The sequence below is a fragment of the Motacilla alba genome, chromosome 1 (assembly GCF_015832195.1).
Source record: "Motacilla alba alba isolate MOTALB_02 chromosome 1, Motacilla_alba_V1.0_pri, whole genome shotgun sequence".
Taxonomy (NCBI): domain Eukaryota; kingdom Metazoa; phylum Chordata; class Aves; order Passeriformes; family Motacillidae; genus Motacilla; species Motacilla alba.
Genome location: NC_052016.1, coordinates 8214054 through 8238401, shown reverse-complemented (window position 1 = coordinate 8238401; position 24348 = coordinate 8214054). Strand labels below are relative to the sequence as shown.

The 24348-nt window shown below is 40.9% G+C and overlaps 1 protein-coding gene across 1 annotated transcript; it reads right to left on the bottom strand.

The window, feature by feature from the left end:
• Positions 1-6621: 6621 nt before the first annotated feature.
• DYNLT3 (dynein light chain Tctex-type 3) lies at positions 6622-13964 on the bottom strand. Its single transcript, XM_038150467.1, has 5 exons — positions 13846-13964; positions 12824-12865; positions 10884-11007; positions 9872-9949; positions 6622-8792 (listed from the first exon to the last, which is right to left on the bottom strand). Exons 1-5 carry the CDS (start codon positions 13873-13875, stop codon positions 8716-8718), a joined length of 351 nt encoding a protein of 116 aa, XP_038006395.1. The 5' UTR covers positions 13876-13964; the 3' UTR covers positions 6622-8715.
• Between the last annotated feature and the right edge of the window lie 10384 nt (positions 13965-24348).

The following is a 24348-nucleotide window of genomic DNA, read 5'->3' as shown; positions in this document are numbered from 1 at the left end:
CATGGTCAGGGACAACTTTCACTGGACCAGGTTGTTTAGAGTCCAGTCCAGCCTTGCCTTGAACACTTCCAGGGATAGGGCAGCCACAGCTTCTCTGACAACTTGTCCCAGTATCTCACCACCCCACTGTAAAGAGTTTCTCCTTTATACCTAATCTAAACCTACTCTCTGTCAGTTTGAACCCATTCCCCTTGTCCTGCCACTCCAGGCTCTTGTTAAGAGTCTTGCTCCATCTTTCTTGTCAGCTCTGTACAGACACCAAAGCCACAATTAGGTCACCCCAAAGCTTTCTCCTCTCCAGGCTGCACAATCCCAGTTCTCTCAGCCTTTCCTCATAGCAGAGCTGCTCTATCCCCCTGGATCATCTTGGAGGCTCCTCTGGGCTCTCTCCAAGGTCAATGAGTGTGCCTTGGTGGCCAAGAAGGTCAAGGGCATCCTGGCCTCTGTCAGGAACAGTGTGGCCAGCAGGAGCAGGGAAGTCATTGTCCCACTGTACTCAGCACTGGTGAGGCCACACCTGGAGTGCTGTGTCCAGTTCTGGCCCCTCAGTTTGCGAAGGACATTGAGACACTCAAGCAAATCCAGAGGGGGCAACAAGGCTGGTGAGGGGCTGGGAACACAAACCCTGTGAGGAATGGCTGAGGGAGCTGGGGGTGTTTAGCCTGGAGAAAAGGAGACTCAGGGGTGACCTTATCACTCTCTACAGCTACCTCAAAGGTGCCTGTGCTCAAGTGCGGTTGGTCTCTTTCTCCAGGCAGCACTGACAGAACCAGAGGACACAGTCTTAAGCTGTGCCAAGGGAAATATAAGTTGGATATTAGGGAAATTTTTTACAGAAAGACTGATCGAGTACTGGAATTGTCTGCCCAGGGAGGTGGTGGAGTCACCATCCCTGGATGTGTTTAAGAAAAGCCTGCATGTGGCACTCGGCGCCATGGTTTAGTTGAGGTGTTAGGGCATGGGTTGGACTCGATCTTGAAGGTCTCTTCCAACCTAGTGATTCTATGAATTCTGTGAATTTTGTGAATTCTGTGATGTCCTTCCTGTACTGGAATTCCCCGTGCTGGACTCAGCACTGCAGGTGAGATCTCAGCACTGCAGAGAGAGGGGCTGAATCCCCTCCCTCACCTGCAGCCCAGGCTATGGCTGACACGATGTCAGACATTGTATGAGTCTGAGCTTCTGAGTCTGGGTAGAGAAAACCAGCATCCCCCAAATGTTCACACTGCATGAAAAATCTGCATTTCTCAGATGAGTCAGAGGGTGATAGATACAGGCAACTGACTACTAGGAAAATTTACCAGACACACTTGCATTTATGTAAGCAACAGAAACCAGCCCCAAACCCAAGAAAATTATGAAAGCCCTCATATCACTTTCAAGTCATTTGCAAAGACTAAGCTGTAACCCATTAAGATGCCACTTCCCCTTTAGAAGCAACAGATGTTCCCTCCTTATTTAGGTAATGCTCACAGCCCTTTAATTTCTTTCAAGCTACTGGCTCTTCCCCTACCAAAGGATGAAAACACTGTTCATTGCCAGATAATGGGGACAGGTTTTTGCATTTTGTAACTGCATAAGGAACAGTATCAGCAGAAAAAATATGGCAGGGCAAGCTGGCAAAGAGCTGCCTTACATGCCAAGTAGGTATTTACTCCTGCTGAGTACAGTGTCTATGGGAAAGGTTGCCCAGGACTTTGCATACCTTGTAAATGTCACACATGCTACAAAGGGAACCTCTCACTTCATTGTCTTGTTCTCCACCCAGCCCAAGAATGCTCTCATCTTTTAAAAATCTAATAGAAACAATTTCTTGCTAATACAGTTACCTAACTTTCTTCTCTCCCATCCATACCTGAAAAATTATTTTATGATGTTGTTGACTCACTCACTTTCAGCTTTCAGCTTTCTTCTGTCTGACTTCTAGCTCGGTGTGACTCTCAGTGCTGGGAGTAAAGTTTCTGAGCAGGAAAGTCTTTACCTCTCAGTTGTTTTTCTCCCAACAGCCAGCACCAACATGTTCAGCAATAACCTTCCTCAGAGACTTCATCTCTGTCCTCATCCCGAGACAGCTGCTGGGCACAAATTCCATTCTAGGACCACTGGGTTTGGAGTGCCTGATATTACTTCTTGGTGTTCCTAGGACTTCTTGTGTCCATCCATTTCAGTTCTCTCTCCACAGTCAAACTGAATGGCTTTGAGACCGTAGTTGGGATTTTCTTTAATGTTTGAATAACATCCAGCATAGCTGGGCATTGTTCCAAACCTAGTGCTTCTGGATGATACAGTTATAATATATTGTGGGAATAACAATACCACTACTACTGCTGCTACTGTTCTGGAGAACCAGAAACACACACTGCAGTGGCCACAGTTTAAGCAATGCTCAAGATTGATTTCCAAGTTAGGCTTATTTGTTTAATCTGTTTTCCTAAAGAAATGAAACAGGAGCTGAGGGAACAAATGGGTTACTGAAAAAGGGAGAGCTAGAGACCAGGCTTTATAAATTCAGATGCGTGTCAGGGTTGGCTCTATGAGTTGGAGTGTGGAAAAGAAGAAGTAAATTGGAAGCACAATTCTTTCTTCAGTTTCTGTTTCAGCGGTTGGTGTTTTTCTTGCCCCTTCACACTGCCTCTCTGCTTTGCTTTTCTCAGTTTCAAGTTTGCTTATAAAAGAGAAAGTATTTAGGAGCTTGTACAGCCCCTTGACCAGCTGCAGTGGGTGAATGAAGGAGGTGGGCAATATGTAACATCAACTTTATATTTAATTCACTGACATCTCTTCAGTATCAATAGATACCATTTTTCTTGTGACCTAACACATGAATGTCAGTCCTGTGTCTCTTCTCAAGGGAAGGCATATTAAAAGTATGTCACATCTGTAGTTAAGCATGAGTACAAAAACTTACTTTGACTGGGTCCAACAGGTAATGCCAAACCAGCCCAAGTCAGAAGACGGATGGGTGACTGTCACAGCCAGCTCACAGCAGTGCCCTGACTCTGGAATTCCCAGTGGGGAAAGAAAAGGAGCATGTGAGGGGTATCTGCCAGCCAGCAAAGACAGGCAGTTGGAAGCCTAGTGTTTCCTGGAGGCTGTGAGAGTTTCTCAGAAAATAAGGGTTTCAAGAGGAATGGCACAACCATTCCTGCCCCTGGCTGTTGTGTAACAAATTTCTGTTATGTGCCATAACTACGCTTCTAAGCCTGCAGGCAGGGCATTTCCTCCTTGGCTGGCCCCACACCAGCCACCCCAGCCCACTGCTCTCCTGCTGCAGCTGCTCCTGGAACCAGCAGCAACAGAACTGCCTGTTCAGAGGGGTCTGGGCTTGGTTCATGTGGAGCAACCCTTTGGAGAGCAAACAAAAAAAGCATGCATTTTCCACTTGCTATTCAAACAAAACCTAAACTGCACAGATACACACACCCCAAAGGCAGCTGTGTAAGTTGCTTATGATACCAAAGCAATGCTACAAAGAGATGAGCTTGGAAGATCTCAGCTCTGATCCCTAAGCCTCAGCTGATCCAGATATAAACTTTGAATTAAATCTTCTCAATTCCGTCCTTTCTAAAGCCAGTTTTTGCAAAGTTTTCCCCAAAAAAAAAAAAGAAAAAAAAAAATCATTGCAACTACTACTCAGAGGACTTGTAATGAATGCCACGAAATAGGGAACTATAATCTGCTCACATCACAAGACCATCCAGCTACTACTGTGCCCACTGTTTAAGATTAGTTTCTTGAAACATTTAACTCAGGCATGAACACTTTACAGCTAGTACAGCATTCATCTGTGAGGTTCTTACATAGTCATGAAAATATTTCAGACTAGCAAATGACCTCACTTGAAACCCTGCAGTAGATTATTTTGAGATTTGGCCAGACCACTTTCAACAGCTGCTGTAGAAACCAACACAGGGAAAAAAAAAAGCCCCCAGAGTTATCGACAGAGGTTGGGTAAAGTCATGACTGCTTGGAGCAGAGTGCTGTGAGCACCAGTAAAGGCAGCCACAAACTTTCTGTTACCTCACCCTCTCACTCCTGCTGGCTAATATCTAAATGCTGAATTGCATTATCTCTGTTTGGATATTTGTTCGTATGAACACTGTTGGGGTCCTTGTCTTGAGACCTAGACATTAGTGAAGTGAAAATAAGCAACAAGAGATGAAATTTTAAAATAAAAAAAAATTGTCTCTGTTTGACTCAAAATTGTTAGAAATATGGAAAAATAAAAAGGACGAACTCATTTAGATATATACATATATATATATGTGAGTGTGTATATGACAGTTCCATAGAAAGATCATACTACTTTTTGTCAAATAAGGATTTAATTTTATTCATCCCCTTCCCCCAGCCTCTAATTTTACCCAGCTGGTTGGGAATAAACACTGAATAAGAGAAGCCTCAACAATTTCAGTAAACTCTACAAAATCATAGAGCAGGGAATGTTTGATTTCTTGCTAAGGTGATTCCACATGTGTGGATGTTCTGCAGTTAGGATGATAACGTTTCATACTCTAGGAGGTGCTGTTCAGAAATGGTTTTAATTGCATCCAATATAGGCCTATGAGGAGAACCTGCTGACTAGAAAGCAGTCTGAAGGTGTTGCAGCTGAGCCAGTTCAGTCCACCTCACCACCTTCCTGCCTGCATGGGGCATTTTGATGGCTTTGATTCTGAACGTTGTCATCTCTATGCTGTGAAGCCTCATAAGCATAGATTACAAACTCTGTTATTCATTTACATTTTGGTAAAACTGTAAAACTGTACCTACAGTAAAACTGTAACGTTTCAAAATTTTAGTGTCACTACAAAACTTGCCTTTCCATCTCTCTTGTTTCAAGTACTTGTGCTCTGTGACCCTTGTAGCTCCTTTGCATGAGAGTAAGTGCAAACACAAACCATAATGACCAGGGAGGTGTTTCTGTGACTCTTATGCCCCCTTTCAAGTCATTTAAATCAGACATTGGACAGTAGTTTCAGGGGTGTTTGCAGCCCTCATTCTAGCAAGACCCTGTTTCTTTTTAGAAAACTTTCATGTAACAAACACAGCTGCTGCCTGCCACATATGCTTCCTGTGTCTGAAAACAGAAGCTTGGTGGAACCTGGGAGCTAAAACCTCCAGTTACTCAATGGTGATTTAGATTCATCCAAATAGAAAAATCACCCTCAGTGGGCAATGTGGTGTTTGGCTGCAGCTTTCTTCGAGGAGGGGGGAGAGAGAAACCATTCCATACACTACCAATGCTCACAGACCCCTTACCTGGCAGGGACCCAGCTGGCAGAGCTGCTCAATGTAAATGCGACTGCACAGCTTTGGAGCCACGGTTCAGCTGGGTTTATTGCTGCATTTACAGGATATCACCTCTCAGCTGATACTCCCTGAGAGACAAACTGCTGCTGGCTTTGAGCTGGGAAGGTCCAGCAGCACAGAGACAGAACTTCCTGACTCAGGATATTCTCATGGGGGTGTAGACTGGCTCTGTGCTTTTATCAACACCATGACTGTGATAAAAAATCCCTCTCCAAATTAAATGGGAACAAAATGCTCTGGTCAGACCGCACAGGAGGCAGCAAGGCACATCCCAATAATCAGGTAAGCATTGCTCATTACAGGAACTGCTCTCTGTATCAGAGCAAATCCTGTCTGTCTCTGTATGGCAGCCACTGCACTGATGCATGCAGGCTACCAGGAGCTAACAGTTTCTTTTATGCTGTATTTGAAGTATCAGTGTGCTGACATTCACATCCAGCTCCACATGGCTTAGCTGCAAGCTGGGATTTCAGGGGCTTCTGTGAGTGCTTTAGATTGCATGAACCTGAGCTGAGCACACCAGACTGTGCACTGGTGGCACAGATCGAGTGTAATGGGATCACAGCCATCAGGAAGGTAAGGAGTGACTGGCAGACACCCAGCAGGCAACAAGCAAAGTAGCAAATCTGCTCCCTTACTTCCAGTTTCACACTTCTCTGTTTACATTAACAAAACCTGCGTGGGAAGAACAGCAGGTGTCTTTCATCATGAAATCATACATGGGGGACACACAGTGCCCTCTACATGGGCTGTACCTTAACACAAACCCTTCTGTCCTGTTAGTAAGATCCCCATTGTTAACCATAACTCAAACCCCTGATTGCCACAACAAAGAAAACACGTATTGCTAGAAAATGCCAGTGAAATGTTGTGGGCTTTCATAGTCTGCAATTCATAGATTTATCCTTGGAACTACCTGAAAAAGCAGATAATAATGTGCAGCATTTGTTACAAGAGTTAAAAGTAGCTCTGTGTACCCACAGAGCATGGTGAAAAGTAAGATGGAAAACAAGGTAAGTTTATTAGGACTTGATGAAGAATGAAAATACTTCTCCCAGAGTTTCATAATAATCTTTCTGTAGTAAAAAAGCTTTAACTTGTACCATCAAGATTTGCAATAGGGGAAAGGTGTGAGAAATAGAGGTGTAAGAAATCAGGCCAAGCCTGGAACAGGATTTCTACAAGATTTTGTCTCTAAAATGCATTTTCAATGTATTTCCCAAGTTCTCACTATTGTAGACAAGTGAAGGGAAGTAAGAGGAATATTTTTTTCAGTTACTTTTTATATTGATCAAGAACACAAAGCAAAAATACAACTAAGGCAAAACTTGATTTTTTTGGTAGAAAGAAATATTAAACAGTCATATAATTAAGCAGTATTTCCTAGGGTTCTTCTGCAGGACCTTCCCCAAGCCTCACTAAACTGATAGTCTTATTCAGTGCACCTGGTTTTCAAGTAAAGCTAAAATAGCAAATGAAATTACAAGTAGCTCTGTGGAATATTTCTTCTGATCATTGCACCTCAATACCCATGACAGGGGCACAACAGCCACCACTGTTTTTACTCACCCACTTCTTTAACCATACTGATCATACCAAACCTTTCTCTAGCTGCTGCCACACATATCTTTTCACATTGCACAATCCCAAATATGAGTGAAACTAATGTATTTTTGTTAATTCCACAATTTGGCTCTTGGATACTGGAAACTAATTCAGAAATTTCTATCCTAACCCAAATAATGCTTAATTATTCATCTACATTTGAAGGTCAGTACAACATACACACACATTTTCACACAACACTTGCCTTTGGCAAATGCAGCATTACAGTATTAATTTTACTTGCACTTCGGTAAAAGCAGAATTTTATTTGTCTGCAAAGCAAGATACTTTGAACATTATTGTAAACTACACATACACAGGGCTCTTTCTGTAGTGTCACACCAGCTACACATATACACAATTTAAGCAGTAAAATATTCTTGAGCTTGCTCTTTGCACAGGACTCTTGTTTTATACCCTAATAGTCAGTTATCTGAAAAACAACCCAAACCAAACAAAAATGGATAATAGTGCTTAATATTCATTTCTTAAAATTCAAAACAGCCCTACAGTACTCTTAGGCTGTTACCAGTCTCTTTCAAAGACATACAGTATAAACAAAAAATTCTATCCTTAAGCAGCATCTGAGAAAACAACTTAATGCAGCTGCCACTTAGTGGCAGCAATCATTTAGGCATTTTTGGTATTGATACATCTCTTTATCATATAATTTGTGCATTTATCAACAAAAATGTAGGCCCCAATCCAGCAAATACTTGCAGGTGTGCAAATGCTTTTCTTCCACGTGGAATATTTCAAGTTAAGACTCATCAGATGAGTAAAGTTAAGAACTTGCATAAATCTTTAAAGGAGGGGAATTCTTAGTGCTGAAAACTTAACTCTAAGATCCAATTATAGACTTAGAGAACATAGGAAAACTCTTATAAAGAACAGATATGTTACTTTGATAAATGCTTTCAAAGCTAACAAGAGCCTCTAGAAATGTGTGTGCCTTCCCACTGATCCCTTTAATCCTACCTGGAGTTTGGTGCAGTAATATTGCCCTGGCTCCCAGCTACTGCATGAGGAATCAATAAAGTGCTTGTCACAAATTCTGTAATATGGAATAAAATCAATTTTAAGTACCTTCAGAATTTTTTCAGATTTCTAGATTATGAATTGCTAACAAATATGATGCTCTTCATTTGAAGGCAAAGTCGGATTCTGCTAGCACTGTGTATATTTCACCTCTGTCACCAAAGTCCTCCTCTGCCTCCAGGGGGAAAGCTTACCTGGGTTTAGTGTCCATGTAAACATTCGTGCTTGACCAAAAAGCGAAGCGATGCTCATGCAATTTCACAAGCACCTGCATCCCAAGGGAGAGTTTGCTTTGTTTAACCAAGCATGGAAAACCTGTATTGTTTATAGTATTTTCACTCTGAATTGTGTTCGTAATTTGTTCCCAAAGGCACCATAATCCTGAGAGGTCTTGCTTGCCCTTTGACATTTCCTCTGATGTGTTTTGTTCCTCTGGAATAAAATATCTTTGATATTAGCTTTGACATAAATTCTACTGATCTTTGTGGCAACTTCTCATTAACATACTTCTAAATATTTAAATTATTAAAATTTTCTCTTCAGATAGATAGATATTTTATATATATATATATATATTAAATTTCTTTGCTAGCTTTCAGATAACTAATCTTTGAGAACTGGCTTAGACTGTATGCTCTCTGTAGAGAACTTCTGTATGCTGCTCATACAGAAACAAATAATGGTTTGAAATATTAAGCCATGGGTTAGGACGATTTATTTTTTTAAAGGCTTCGGTGTTGCTTCTGTTTCTCTTCCAGTCAGCTACAGGATAATAGCAACAGCAAACACATTGACAATGCAGTTCATGGTTCGGTTTTCCCATCTCACTGTGCAGGTTCCTGGAAGGGATTATTACAAAATTAAAATAGAATTCCATTGTCTTTACTACAGTCACTTTATTGAAGTGTAAATTATGCCAGATTAGTATGAATATTAAAGTTGTAATTTAAGGGAAACAGTAGTATGTCAGCTTGACTATAAAAAAACCTAAAATGCTCTAAACATTTTAATTAACTTGTACATTGTTTGCTACTTAATTTGAGACTTGTAAGCTAAGAAAGTTAACAAGAAAACACTATTCCAGTATCTTTCTTTAAAAGCTGGACTTGCAAAAATCCTTGAAATTCCCACACTGAAATTGGCATGACAATCAGACAAGAAATCAGAAAAGGAACTGGATCAAATATATTCCAGTGTATTTACCATCTGCTGTTCTTCCTCTTCTGTTGTATTTATGCCTCACAAGCAAAAGAAACATGAAGATTAAACTGTGTTTACTTAACTTTATATTATGATTTCTTTTTAAGCTTGGTTGACTTTTTGAGGCCCTCTCTGTTTTTTAAATGTAAACCTTGGCACGGTCCTCTAAAAAGACCTTTCTGAATCTGTGACAGACAACAAATTATTTTAATATTGTTTCCCTGTGATATTCTCAACCTGTGAAAAAAATCTAATTAGAACTAATTCTGAAGCAATGCAATGCATCCAAAGCCTTGCTGACAGTTACACAACTGAAACACATATGGTAAGTATGTGTGTAACTATTTCTATTTTTTACTAAGTTCTTTTCTCCTCTAAAGTAGCTGTCCCTTCACAGCAGGCAGATATGTTTAGGGCTACCCACGTGTATTTACTGTGAGCCACGTTTTCTGCCTCTTCAGCTGAGAGAATCAAATGTTTTGACTCTTGTTTCAGAATGAAAGGCTTTTCTATTCCTGCTCCTCATAATTTACAAAGCAACTGCTCTTAATGACAGCACTGACTGATAACATTTTTGCTGGGATTGTAAATAAGCATCTCATTCTCAACATTACTGCTTCCACAGCCATTCCCAAAAATGTTCAACCCAACTACTACAACTGAGCAAGAAGTAACATTTCTCTTATTACATGTTTTCTGTTTGGATGAGGATACTTACCATCAGTTGTGGTATCCCAGAAGCATGAGCTTGCTGTGTGAAGACCAGCTCCACTCCTCTGCATCACTGCACAGGTAACTGCAAGATACAGCCATAAAACCAAGGACTTAAAGCAGAAGAGGGGAATCATTCAGCATTTACAAACTCAAGCCTGTATTACATTTCCAAAGGGCTGGCACGTGGCATTCAGCTAAGACAAGACATTTTTGACAACCCCTTTGGCCCCAGTATTTTCCTCAAGAACTTGTTACTCATTTCATGATTATTTTTACTCACATGAAGACAACAGCTTCATCAAAACACTGGCTAATAGGATTATGGTTTTTATCTTTTAAACTACTTAGATAGGCTTGTGGCCCTCAGAATAGGATTTCAGGTGCTGTCTTCACAGGTACAGCAGAAGTCACACTTGATGAGAGCCGTTTCCCAAAAATACTTGTGGAGCCCTCTCTGAAACCACACTCCAGTTATGAGCAGCTTTTCTAGACTGACCTGCAATGATCATAAAACCACTGACAACCTGAGGCCAAGACTTCTAAAACAGAACACAGTGCAAGTACTTGCTATTACATCAACACTCCACAAAATGACCAAATTGGGTTAAACTTTCTAATTTACCTTTTTCCTTCCACATGTATACACATAAATAAATTGGGACATGACTTTGCACACAGGACTAAAATCTTCCAGATGTCTCTATTTAGAGGAGGCTTAATCTGATTGAAAATTTTATGAAAGATAGCATTTTTTTCCTGAACTGATACTAAAAGGTTGATACAATTGTCTTGGGGTTACTCAACAATCAGGAAAGACCACGTAACATGTAATCTGTAAGTGTTGCCAGCATGCTCAGCCCAGGTAAAACTGCCACAGCTTTACCACAGGTATTTCTAAAAATCTGTAACAGAAGAGTTCAGGTGCCTGCTCTGTTTTGTTTATAGCATTCCCCTGAACCCTTCAGCAATTATTTATTGTGACTGCCTGTGCTACAAGTACAGTTGCTTGTACTTACCAATGTACTTATAGGTTTTCCCAAGTTTCACCAGATGGGTCAGTGACTGTTCTACTATAGCAGCAGTCCATTGGTTGACTTTGTTGTGATTATAATCTGCCTTGCCTAAAACATTTTCTATGCACTAGAACAGAGGGGAAAAATAGTTACAGTAAACACACTTCAAAATGTAGAATGTTTTGCATAATCTGAGGGACATTTCTCAGGCAGTTAGGTTACTTTGAATCACTCGAGCTCATTAGGTATCAGCTGCTGAATGGGAAGTAAAATGACCCTTCTTGGAAATTTATTTTTAGTACATATTTACCACAATATTACAGGTATAAGAATGACTAAACACTTCTTGCAGGAAAGGCCTTAGCCATATGCTTTGGGTACCAAGTAAATAGATCAATTTGCCAGTGAAGATCCTAACACATCCCACTGCTCCTAATGACTGCCAGCTCCTGTTTGGCTTTCAGAAGGTGCTGTAATGGGGATGGCACTACTCAAATCAACAATATCAGCTTGGGCTGGCAACCTGACAGAGCCTATAACCAAAATTCCAAAACCTTCAGAGACAGAGTGACAACAGTGAAGTGCACATGCCTGCTTAAAAGATGGAGAAGATACTCAAGGGTCGTGTCTTGCAGCATAAGAAACATATAAACTGTTGGAAAATTGAATGCTCTAGCACAGCTACAGACTGGCCAACACTTGCTTAAACTTAAAATGATTGAACAAAAATCCTTCTCTCAAACTGTAACCCTTAAATTGCATTCTCTGCTCTTGGGAAACTCAGAATTATGTGCCAATGGATACTTCTTAAAGCTGAGGAATTCACTTAAGAAACACCCACCTGGAAAAGGTAAGGGAAGTAAAACTGTGTTCTTCTGTGATTCAGTAAGATGTATCTCATGAACTAATCCCCCACTAACAGGCTGTGTAAGAGACCTGTGTCCCAGATTTTGAAAAGCCCAGTTAATTCTGACCACACAGTGTACAAAGCTGGCCAAAGGAGTCAGTGGAAACAGTCACAAAACACAACAGAAGACAGAGGAAGGACAAGACCCCTCAGGGATTTTGGTCCTTCCAGAGATGTACCCAGTGCTGAAGCTCCTTGGCCCTGGCAAAGCTTCCAATCAGAGGTAGAAACACTTGGCTTTACTCCCAGTGTCTGGAGACTGTGTCACACTGTATTTGGCTTTACAAGGCAGGGGCAGTTACATAAAAGGCTGAACTGTTGTTTATCTAACATCCAAGAGCTTGCTGTTGTGTACTGGAGCAGCTTCAAAAAGTGCAGGTGGGAAAGGACCTGTAGAGCCCCTCTGGAAACCCATCTCAAAACAGTATTTCCCTACAAATCTGAGAGCATCTGTGAGCCACAGGCTTCTCATTAATCACTTTCTAGTTACTAGGTATTTAATTTAGACTATCAGACTACTCACTTTCATCCTATTCTTTCTCTGCAAAAAATGTATTTTAAAAGCTAGAACAAGGAGCTCATAGAGTGCAACCTCCCACACATGCCAAGGCTAACTTCCAAGTCTGATAACATTGTTCAAGGCCTTGTCCAGTCAAGTTTTAAAAATCTCTAAGGATGGAGACTCCACAAGCTGTCCCTGCAAGCTCTCCAGTAATTAGCTTCTCTCCAGCTGGATAAAGGGGAAAAAAATAAATTGGAGTGAATTTCCCTTTCAGCTTCTGACTGTCACCCTGACTCTTTCCACTGTAATGCAAATCTGGCTCCCCTCTCATCTACCTTCTCCTCTTTCGGTAGTTAAAGACAGCAATTAGATGAAGCTTAAAGCAACTCCAAGTTAAACACTGTCTTTATATAAATACTAATTCTATATAATTTTTATATTTATCTAGGGTGGTCAATGAAAATAACTGCCTTCACTACTGTGCAAGGTATGGTAAAGAGTTTCTTCAAAACACAGCTGTTAGCTAAAACCTACCTCCTTAACTATGTTGTGGGCCTCATCAGCATTGAAGATCATCTGCAATAGAAATGAATTATTATTATTATTATTTCTGTCAGAAAAGTACAGAAATTATAGTTTTACTCTACGGAACACATAATGATTAGGCCTTGTGTCTGGTTATTTGCATTGTACTCTGTTAGTATAATTTTAAAATCTTACTTTTTTTCCTTAGCTGCATACATTCGTTATTTAGCATTGCTTTTCTAGTGATGTTTGAGTGGGGCCAAAAAGCTCAGACCTCAGTGAACTTTGAAACAGGTTCACTTTACATTTTCTGTAAAGATTAAATTCCACCATATCTATGTTTGTCACATGAATATTCTCCAGAAAAAATTAAACAACTTTTTTTTTCCTCTGGGTCTTAATCTGTGTTTTTTACTGGAGTCACAAACTTGCTAACCCACAGGTTACATCTTGCTTCCCAAGGGCAACACACGGTTTTGCAAACCTACTATATGAAAGACTGGTTTGCACAGTCATTACCTTACCCAAACACCTCTCCTAAGCGCAGAAAAAGCTTGCAGGTTTTAATTCCTGCTGTTTTCTACTCCTTCCTGCTCATGGGCACTTGGCTCGGCTCACAACGGAACCACGGCACGTTCCCTTGTGCCACCCGCCTCCTCACAGCCATGAACTCCAAACACTCGGGCAGGGCAGAAACCTCAAGGGCATTAATGTCTAAGTTGCTTGGAGTTTTGGTTGTTTTTTAAATGCAAACCGGTGGCCAGAGCCCTGAAGCGGCGTCCGGGGAGGGATCGGCTCCTCCGCTCGAGCAGGCAGGACCAGCCCGCGGCGCTGACCGGGCCCGGCACTTCCTGGGATTTTCCCCTGGAAATCGGTTTTTCCCCAGGAAAAATGGCCGCGGTCTGACAGCCCCAGCGGCAGCCCCCGCGCCGCGGCTCCTTCCCGGAGGGAACATCCACCCCGCGGCCCCGGCCCCTCAGGCACGGCGGGGTCGGGCGGGCGGAGGGCCCCGGGCGAGGCGGCGGCCCTACCTCATCGTTGTGGGGGTGGAACTCCTCCATGGCCCCGGCGCGGGCGGCAGCCGTTCCGGCAGCGGCGGCAGCGGCGAGTCCTGCGCGGCTCCGCCTCCACCGGCAGGGCCGGGCCGGGCCGGGCCGGGCGGGGCTCCCGCCGCGGGCCGGAGCCGCTCGCGCCGAGGGGCCGGGAGCGGCACTGCCGGGCCGGGAAGGGAAGGAGTGGAAAGGTACCCAGCACAGCAAGGACAGGGACGTGTTGGAGCCAGTCCAGAGGCAGCCACCAAGTTGATCAGAGGGATGAAGGAAAGGATGAGCCAGTTGGGTTGCTCAGCCTGGAGAAGAGAAGGCTTGGAGTGACCAAACTGCGGCCTTGCAGTGCCTGAAGGGACCCTAATGGAAAGAGGGGGCAAGACTATTTACAGAGCATGTGGTGACTGGACAAGGAGGAATGATTTCAAACTGAGAGTGTAGGTTTAGATTAGATATTAGGGAAAAAAAAATCTTCCCTGTGCGGCTGGTGCGGCACTGGCACAGGCTGCCCGGAGAAGCTGTGGATGCCCGTCCCCGGCAGTGTTCAGGGCCAGGCTGGGTGGGGCTCCGAACAACCTGGGATAATGGGAAGGTGTCCCTGCCCGTGGCAGGGTGGTTGGAACAAGGTGGTGTTTAATGTCCCGTCCAACCCAAATCATTGTATGATTCTGTGCCGCTCTGAGCGAGTTCTCCTCCCCCAGTTCCTCCGCCGGGCGCAAGGGACAGCCGGGCTCCTGCGGCGTTGTGTCGGCATTGCCGGACAGCCCGGCACAGGCACCGCCACTGGGCACTGTAGCACAGCCCCTCCTAACAGCGGAGAATTTTCCTCTGTTCTGTTGCTGCTGTTTGGAAGTGTCGGAGCGGCGGGGGGTAGAACGGTCGGGACGGACGGAGATGAGAGATCTCTAAAGCCAGGTCGTGGAACTTGCAGTTCATTGCAAAGAGCCTGGGCGCAGGGGCCCCGCTTGGAGCTGCCAGCCGCAGCTCGGAGCACGCCCCAAAGAGGGAGAGAGGGGTAAGGAGAGAGAAGGCAAGAGCGTGGTAAAGAGGATGAGAGAGTGAGGAAGAGTAAAGAGGATAAGAGCTCGAGGTTCCCGTTACAATACAATAAATCTTCTTCTGTGTTGAATATTCTAATTCTCTAATTCTAATCTAATACAAGATACAAATCCTATAGCATTTACGTACAGCCTATAAGAATCATTACATTACCATACTGTGTTACATTTTATACTCTAAAAACTACTCTTTGGACCCCTTCTGCTAAGCCAGTAGGGTCTGCTATGACCCTTGGACCTGTCTGCAAGCAGAGGGTATGCTTTCATCAAAAGGGGATTACCTTCAGCCAGCCATACCCTAGTTTTCCAGTTGTTCAGTAACTAAGGTATCTCAAAGCTTGCTTTCATTTCAATCTCGCTTATAGTTTCCATATTCTCAAAATCTTTTGCCAGGCAATCATATTTATAAGGCTTTCCTGTTTCATCTTCCCTAGCAGGGAAGTCCTTTGCTGGACATGCAAAGCTCCCTCGGAAGCGACTTCTCCAGAGGAGCTGTCACACCCCTCTGCCTTCCTGTGTTCCCCTTTTCCCTCTGCTTGGAATGAATTTGTGACAATTATCCGGTATAAAGTTACCACTAGTTACCAATAATGTTGCCACCAAAGTTACGAACAGGCTAATTTAAGTTCTTAAATTCCTTAAATTCTACTTCATTATAGAGAATTGGTCCTGAGTTTTATTTCACACAATACATACACACAGACAGACAGACAGACAGACACACACAGACACAGACACACACACACACACACATATATATATATATATGTATATAAATACATCATATCTTTGCTGTCTCTCAAGTTGCCTGGGAAACAGGAAAGGCACCTCATACAAAACTGCAGAATTTTCAAAGGGTGGGGTTTTTGTTGTTGTTTCAGTGTGGATTTTTAAAACAATTACTATTATTTATATTGGGGGGGATCTGGGAATCTGGCGTAGGTTTCTTTCCTGGGATTTCTCCTGCATTTTCTCCTGATTTCTCCTGTGCTTCCAAACCAGATTAAACATGATAGAGAAGACCAAGGCTTCTAGTTTCAGCATCAGTGGAATATGTTTGGACATACAGACACCTACTTTATAAAAGGGTTTCCTGTTCAGTCTTAATTGCACATTCATTGGAAAGTTTGTGTTTGAAAAACATGAAAGTTCAGAAGGAAGTAAAACAGTGTTTTTTATTACCCTGCTCCTGACATAGCTTTCACAATTAGTATTTGCTAATGGCCATGGAAGGAGAAAACTGAAGGTGAAGACTAAACCTCTTCAAAAGCAGATCTTTATGAGCAAGTGCAGAGGAGTGTGGTCATAGGAAAACATGAAAGAAAATCTCCTACAGTATAAAGGTTTCTTTTTTTTCTGTGACCTCTGCAGTATTTTTGTGAGCTAAGCTAGGGATGAAATTGCATGCTGGTTTTTAGTGAAATAAAAGCTTGTGGAAGCATTTGTTGTATATGCATTGATATCCTGTAGACAAAGCTAACAGTGCTTAAATAACTTATCCTTGCATCCTGTGGATTTTTTATCCTTTGTATTCTTCAGAGATCCCACATCTTTACATCTGTATCTTCAGATGCAGTATAGTATCAAACAAAAATGGTTCCTAGGCTGTTTTTCTGTTCTGTTTAGAAATATTTAACGATTTTAAAATATTAGTAATAATTATGTCACTGAATCATATAAAAAAAAGGGTTCCTGAATGACTAATGAATATGTGTGTGTGTGTGTGTGTGTGTGTGTGTGTGTGTGTGTGTATGTGTTTGTAGGTTCTAATGCAAAAAAATTACTTATCTTTCCTCTCTGGCTACCCTTTGTAGATAGGGAGATAGCAGGAGGTCCAAGGAAATGCTGAGTCCATCAGGCTCAGCTCAACATCTAAAGAACCACTAGAAAAATAACAAAATGACAAAACAAGATCAACCCAGGAAGTGTTTACAAATAAATACTCCACATCACCCATAAGCATCCAACACAAATGTGTCAAGAGTAAATGTCAAATAATCTGATTTTCCTCTTTGGTAGGACAACTGGTTTAATGGATGAAGAGGAAATGCAGAATAGGTGTGCGTGTGCTGTTTTGTAGTAAATTTGGCTTTTTATGCTCTCCCACATAAGAATGTGTAATCTGGGGAAAAATGAACCAATCATTCCTAATAAAGGTTTATAAAAGTAGGAGGAATAAGTGAAAGAAGATGGGTGGGTTTTTGCTTTAAGGGCTAATTAGTATTAGTCACAATAACTTGAATAATGGAATAAAAAGAGTGTTTATAAAAGCTTGTTATTGACAGCATGTTGAAAGAAGTTGCAAGCATGCTGAATGACAGGATCAAAACTAACAATACTGAATAGGTTGGAGAAAACAACGACAAGAGATTTCATGAAAACCAGGACATCAAATGCACAGCTACAAAATGGGGCCTAATTGTCTAGGCAGCAGTGCTGCAGAGAAAAATATGTAATTACAACAAATAGGAACCCAAGTATGATGTTATACATAACTAAATAAATTGAGGAATACCATGAAGGGCACAGAAAGCAGTCATTTTGTTCTGCTCGGTGTTTATCAGGCATTGAACGTCATTCTCAGCCCAGTGTGATGGTGGGACAGACAGAAGAGTAATTCTTCCTGAAGGCAGCACCAAAAGGAAGCTTAGAGAATGTGATTTGTGGAGGAACTGCATTTGTTTTATCACCCTTGCTCAGACTTCTTTATGGATGTCTCTGACTGCATAGTGATTTACTGGAAAAGGTGATTAAGGAGCCAATGTGTGATGAAGTGTAGGACCAGAAATAATGCCTTTAATTAGAACTCAGAGAGATTTATGTTAAATATTAAGGAAAAAAAAATCAAAGGATAAGAATAATAAAGCACTGAAGCAGACCTGCTTTTAAAATCACCTCCTCTGGATCAATAGCATATTGTTAACATCTGCCAAGCATCCAGGTGGCCTTTAGAAAGTAGGAAGTATTAAATAATGCTTGAACTAATTTTAGACACGGATTTATTCAACTTTTGCAGGTATTGAGGGGTTATTTTCCTTTCTTTCCTAATAAATTCATTAGGAAATCAGTAATTCAATTCATTTTTAATCTAAATTCAATAACCTAAATCACCATTATTTTTCCTTATTTTTTTTTCCTGAGGATGACTAATGCTTAGTGATTTCACAAGAGAAATACAAAATTTTAATAAGCCAGCAGACTTCAGGAGGAGTTACCTGATAACATTGCTTAATTCTTTATTACACTACTGCAAATTGCAAACTGGAAAATGTAAATGGGCTGGCAGTATGATCAGTTCTGAGAACTGTGAGAGGAAACGTGAAAAGTGCTGAAAGTGGTGGCTCAGAAATACAACCCTACATGTGAAAGAACTGTAAGCTTTCATCTTTTAAATGCAGATCAGGAACTTTTAACAAGAAAGAGAACAGTGAAGTTGAAATTACCTGTTGATTAAAAAGCAAATATTTGAAGAGGATTTGGTGCTCTGGAGAGGTGGCAGTCTGTGCAGGCTGTGCAGCTCCTACGCTGCCTGAGCATAGCCAGGAAAAAATGTGAATACTGAAGCAGCTAAAATTGTCTGCCTCCTGTCTCCATTTACCTTCACATTGTAGCAAACATTTAAACCTCCACGTTAAACTGTGGAGCAAAAAAGCAGTAATTTTGTTTAATTTTTCTGACTTAGTTCCTGAGCTACACGTGGCTGGATGCTGGAGGAAGAATCACAGTGTGCTGCTCTTCTTCTTGCTCTCTTCCTACACACTCCCTGCTCAGTACAACAGGGATTGGAGCAGGGAATCAGATGGACTCTTAGGATAATCTATATGACACCTCTTCTGCTGGCCAGGTCAGGGATGCTTGACCCCAAAAGAAGTTTTTATTATTTCCTTTTCTGAGTTTTGGGTTTGTTTTTTCCAGAGAGTTGTTTTAATGTTAGTGCAGTGACTTACTAGAAGTTCTTTGAAGAACTGACAGGCCACTTAACAATTGTTTAAAAAAATTCTTGGTTCTAACACAGCAGGTCAGAAACATTATTGCCACACAACATGACAACTCAAACAGAAACCACTGCGATGGAGGGGGAGAAGAGCACAGCCTCTTTCACTTCCTAAACTTTGAAACTTGCTTCAATAGGAAACTGTGGAAGAAGCAGTGTCTTGTCCTTCTGTCCAGGAAACTGTACAAATATCCTGGGATGTACAATATGTACAAACATTTGAGACAAAAACATATGGACATTTAAAATTTCTATTTCATGGGAAATGCTGACATTTCAGATCTTAGAGTTTCAGCAGAAATTTGAATGAAATGTCGTTTGTGGGAACTGCTCACCTGCTCACTGAAGGCAAGGTGTTTGTTGTGGCTTTCATGACAGGACAAAAGCCATTATAAGAATAACTTGCACTCTTTCTGACTGCATGCACACTCTGGAGCTAGAGCCACCTGGCAGCAACAAGCAAATGTGGCAATGAAGAAGAAAAAGTGTTTGTTGTAGGTAGGACAGGGCACTAACAAGATGTAGAAAGAAACTGTCAAAAGAACTGATTGCTGCTGTGCATGGCAGTGATTACCCAGTACAATGAACTATCTCAGGAGAAGCTGTTACTTGTCCTTAAGGATGTTTGCAGAATTTTTATGTTCATATAAACTTCTAGAATCTTCAAAACTAAAGCTGAGGAGAAAAAAAAAGGGGGGAAAGGATATGAAGAAGAGCTGTCCTGGGGACCAGGTCTTCATTATTCACCTTGGCACCAAAGAGAAGAAAAGTTAGTGATGTATCTAGTTATATCTTTGCAGTTTTTAAATATAAATATTAGTCTTAAAGAAAGAGGTAAAAGGTTGTAGGCTTGTTGCTAATACCAGTGGTGGTCCTTGAGAACAGTTTTCTCCATTGTTTTTGGGAAATATGCGAACTCTTGCCTACAGAGAGAACAACGGGTTTATGGCTTAACCCATGGATGTGATTTCCTGCTTTGTTCCCTTCTGTGCTGGCACAGAGGTCCCAAGCAATGGTACAAACCTCCTGTGCTGAGTTTACACGGGAATGGGCAGGCAGTGGCTGGGGGGCTGCAGTGGTGGGCTCTGTGAGAAGACACCAGGAGCTGCCTCCATGTCAGGCACAGCTGGTTCCAGCTTCCTTGAAAATGGATCCAGCACTGGGATCCCAAGGCTGGGCCCATCAGCCAAGCTGCTGCCTCAGCCCAGCACACCAGCAGATCACGGCTCCCTCTGCACAGCCCAGCTGAAAGCAGCACTTTTCTCCAAGCTGCTGGCTGTCAGCATCCCTTTATTCAGTGACACTCAGCAATTAGAGTCACAAAGCGGCAGCAGGGTGGCAGGTATTACTTGAAGGCCTTTGATTATCAACTTTCTTAGAGCAGGAGAGGAAGAAGCGTTGTTTATCATTTGCTCCACTTCAGTAATTTTCCTCATTATGGGACACAGAGCAGGAACAGCAGGAGCAGCTCAGGAGCAGAATGCTGGAGAAAAAACCTAACACATATCACAGGACTAGGCATTCTCCATCCCATTGCTGTTTTTTTTTTTTTTTTTTTTTTTTTTTTTTCTGAAAGTCACATCTTTGTTCCAGTAAGTTAAAAAAATGAGAATATATCTAACCAAAGCAAGGGACTCTACATTTAGGACATATTACTAGTTTTTACATCTATGATAAAGTATTATAGTGTATTAACATTTTTGGACCAATTACAGCTGTAATTTGGGATTCAGAAACTCAATAGATGATTATATGTGTGGCTGGAAAAGATTTTATTTCCAAAGTAGAATAAATGAGTGCTATAGAATATATTTTACTTTTCCAAAGCCATTAGCAAAACAATGTTCAAAGCAATTTTGTGGGAATTTCTAGTGATCAAAATTTAAAAATAAATGTCATAAAGCAAATAAGTTCCATGAGTTTATACACTTTTTTTTTTTTTTTTTTTTTTAAACCAGAAATTGTCTGGTTTCAACTGAGAATAGCTCCAGATCTCTTTGTTAAAAATGTATTGAATTACTTCCTCCTACAAATCAAAATTCACCCCAGATGGTTCAGGAAAATGTGTGATCCCTATGTTGAAATCTCCATTTATCTGATTTTCTTAAATACAAGAGTAACCTCCTAAATCAGAGAACCAGAAATAAGGTAAGTCTTATTGAGAATATTCATGTGACTATGAAGGTTCAGAAATTTGATGATTTCTGAGACAACTGTTTTGTTTGTCAAGATTTCTGTAAATAGTCATGTGTGGTAAAGAAAATTACCTTCAGTGACCTTATTGTGCAAACATCAAACTGTACCAAGACTGCCTATTCACATGTTTGTAACTCTTCATTTGTTTCTGGTAAATAATATTAGATAACATGTTAAAATACATGGAATATGATGTTGTTTTAAGTGTTATTCAAGCAATCATCATAATGCTGTTGTAAGATAAAAAATTTTGGGAGCTTGTGCCCAAATACTCCCACAGCATGTGTGTTTGGAGACGACAGATTTCATGATGTATAAACATTTAAGTAAAAGTAAGAAGTGTTTTTAAAAGGTTGTGTTTAAAAACATCCAGCCTGAGAATTTTGTTATGGTGTGCTGGGCATATAAGCATCTTAATCCCATTCTTAATCTCAATCTTTTAGAATTTAAAAATGCTTCAGTGTAAGCATGAAAAGCAGGCACACTGCTTTCTGCAATGCAAGAACTTAATTGCATGAAAGTTAAATAAAACATATGTCTCTTTACCACGACCAGGCACTTATCTTTTACACTATCATTTACTTTACTGAGGTGAAAATAACTATTACAGGATAGGGGTGCACTCCTGTATTTTCTTGTTATACATGATACAAAATGCCATACCATTAGATGTTGAATTAAGAACTGGCAAGAATGTTACATGGATGCACTTACATTTTGGTGATCTTATTTTTCTCTTGTGGTTTGGGAAAAACCCCAAGCACATGCTATTTTTAAAGTGGAGTAAATGCCACAAGAAGCTGAGCTGATGTGAAGGCTTTGTGCCAGCAGACAGGGTGGTCCAGCCCCTATTCCCTGCCTTGTGCCACTCAGAAAGGGGAGGAGGTAGACAAATTAGGGAGTGAATTTAAGCCTTGGTAAAAGGGATCAATGGGAGGAAGATATTTTTAAGATCTGGTTTCATTTCTCATTACCCTACTCTGATTTGTTTGAAAATAAATTAATTTCCCCAATTGGAGGCTGTTTTGTCCGTGACTGTAACTGGTGAGTTATTTATCCCTGTCCTCATCTCAACCCATGAGCCTTTGGTTGTATTTTCTCTCCTTGTCCAGCTGAGGAGGGGAGTGACAGAGACTTTCATGGGTGACTAGCAGCCCCCACAAGTGTTCAAGGCAACATTTGGGCTGTGTTTATAAGTCACTTAACCCATGTTGAAGAAGCACTTGACTCAAGATGATATAATCACAGAATTATGGAATGGTTTTGGATGGGAAGGGACCTTGAAGACCATCCAGCTCCAACCCCCTGTCAGGGACAGAGACACCTTCAACTAGATCAGGTTTCTCAGAGCCCCTTTTAGTTTACAGCTTTTCTCTTAGCAATAATCACCTCATAAGAGTACTACTGTGAAAAGTGCCTTTAGCAAAACATCATGCAAATGAAATAAAAACAAATTAGAGCCTTTTTCCATTTCATTGAGCTTTCCAAATGGTGAAGAATTACTTTATAAAATAAATTGAAGTACATTTTGCTGTGCAGATGTAAGTTTGTCACCCTAGTTATTTTTCCAAACCCTGTTTTAAATGCAGAATGCAGCTTCTCTGTTCCTAAGCAGGGTTTCTTGTCAAGGACAAGTTGAACTAATCTCTTTGAGCTAAAATGTCCTTTCAGTTTCTGACCAGAATGATAAACATTGATGAATAAAGTCTGCCTTAAATGTTTGTTGCTGCTGTTAACAAGTACCTTTGCTTGCAGCAGGACAATTCCATAGAAAGACAAATTTGGAGACCAAAGAGTTGGTACACCATGTTAATTCAACAAAACCCTCCAGTTTTAAAGACTCGTTTTCTGGTTGGCTTATACCAAAGTATTGCAGTGAGTCAGGATGATGCAAAGACATTGGTGAAGTGTCTTGGCTTTAGAGCAGTTCAGTGGCAGAAAACAGAGGAAGATGAAGAGTTTTGCCTGAATCCCCAGAAATGTTTGCAATCCATGAATTATTGACAGGCTCCAAGGGTCTGTGTCTGCATTTTCAGCAAAGTAACTGTAGTCATCTTGCAGAGTTTTAGGGAGATTTTCTTAGAAGAAATGCCATAACTCTTCACAGATCTAGCAAAAATGTTGAGGTTAAGTGTTAAAAAAATTAGGGAGCTAGGAGAAGACTGTTTCTCTTCATTCTCTAATTGTGTGGAATTTTAGGGGTGTTCTGGGGTTTTTTTCCTTTGCATCTTCTAAAAAGTCCTAGATCTTGTGAACTGACAGTTAGAAGACAACTAACATTTAAGTGTCTTGAACTGTATTCTTGATGAATCTTACAAATTTTATGTATAGGAAACCAACTGTTTTCATTAAACATTTCTGAAGTTTGTAGAGGCCATCAAAATTATTATTAATTAAATAAAACATTTATGAAAAACACAATTTTTTTACTGATTAATTTGCTAATTAGTAAAATTATAGCTAGCTATTTTGAAGTAAAATGGTAATTCTAAAAAAGTACTTTGGTACATTTAGGATAAATTGATATGTTTGGCTCCCAGTCTATGCTTTGCAGGTACATCATAAATGTTAAAGTTCTTTCAGTGTTGCCTGGAGAAATATTTTTCAACATGGGAACACCAGGTACTTGGATATTAACTGAACCTTGTTTATGCTACACTTCATTCTACAGCTCAGCTCTGACTCGCTTTGCACAGCTCTTTCTTGTACAAAAAATGGCATAGCTGACACGAAAATAATTGTCTAAATAAATCGTACACACAGTAATGGGGTTTGTAAGAGCATTCCCTTAGCTTGCATGAGTCCATTCTAGGCAGTAATTCAAATACTGGCTCCATACAGCACAGTGAGGCACTAATTAGTGTCTTCTCTTATTCTTTTTCTTTTCAATGTACTAAAGAAAAGCAGGAGAAAGTAAATAGATTCCTCACTTTATGATATGAGAAAGGAAAGTACAAATGTGTTGCTGCATTTGATATTTCTCTGAGTCTGCTTTTAACTACTCTTTCAAAAGGAACAGGAGATGCCGTAATTACTCTGAAAAGCTTTTTGTAAATACCTGCTTTTCTAATCCTTTCAGTGGCTGAAACGGGAATGGCCTTGTCTCAGAAGAGCTAATGTCGCGAGTTCTCCCTTTTTCATTTCTAAGTCTGTGACACATAGTTTTTCTGTTGGTGTAGCAACTAACATTAAGAAAAGCCTTGGCAAACCTTTGCCCTCTTGTACAAGAGGCTTCATTCT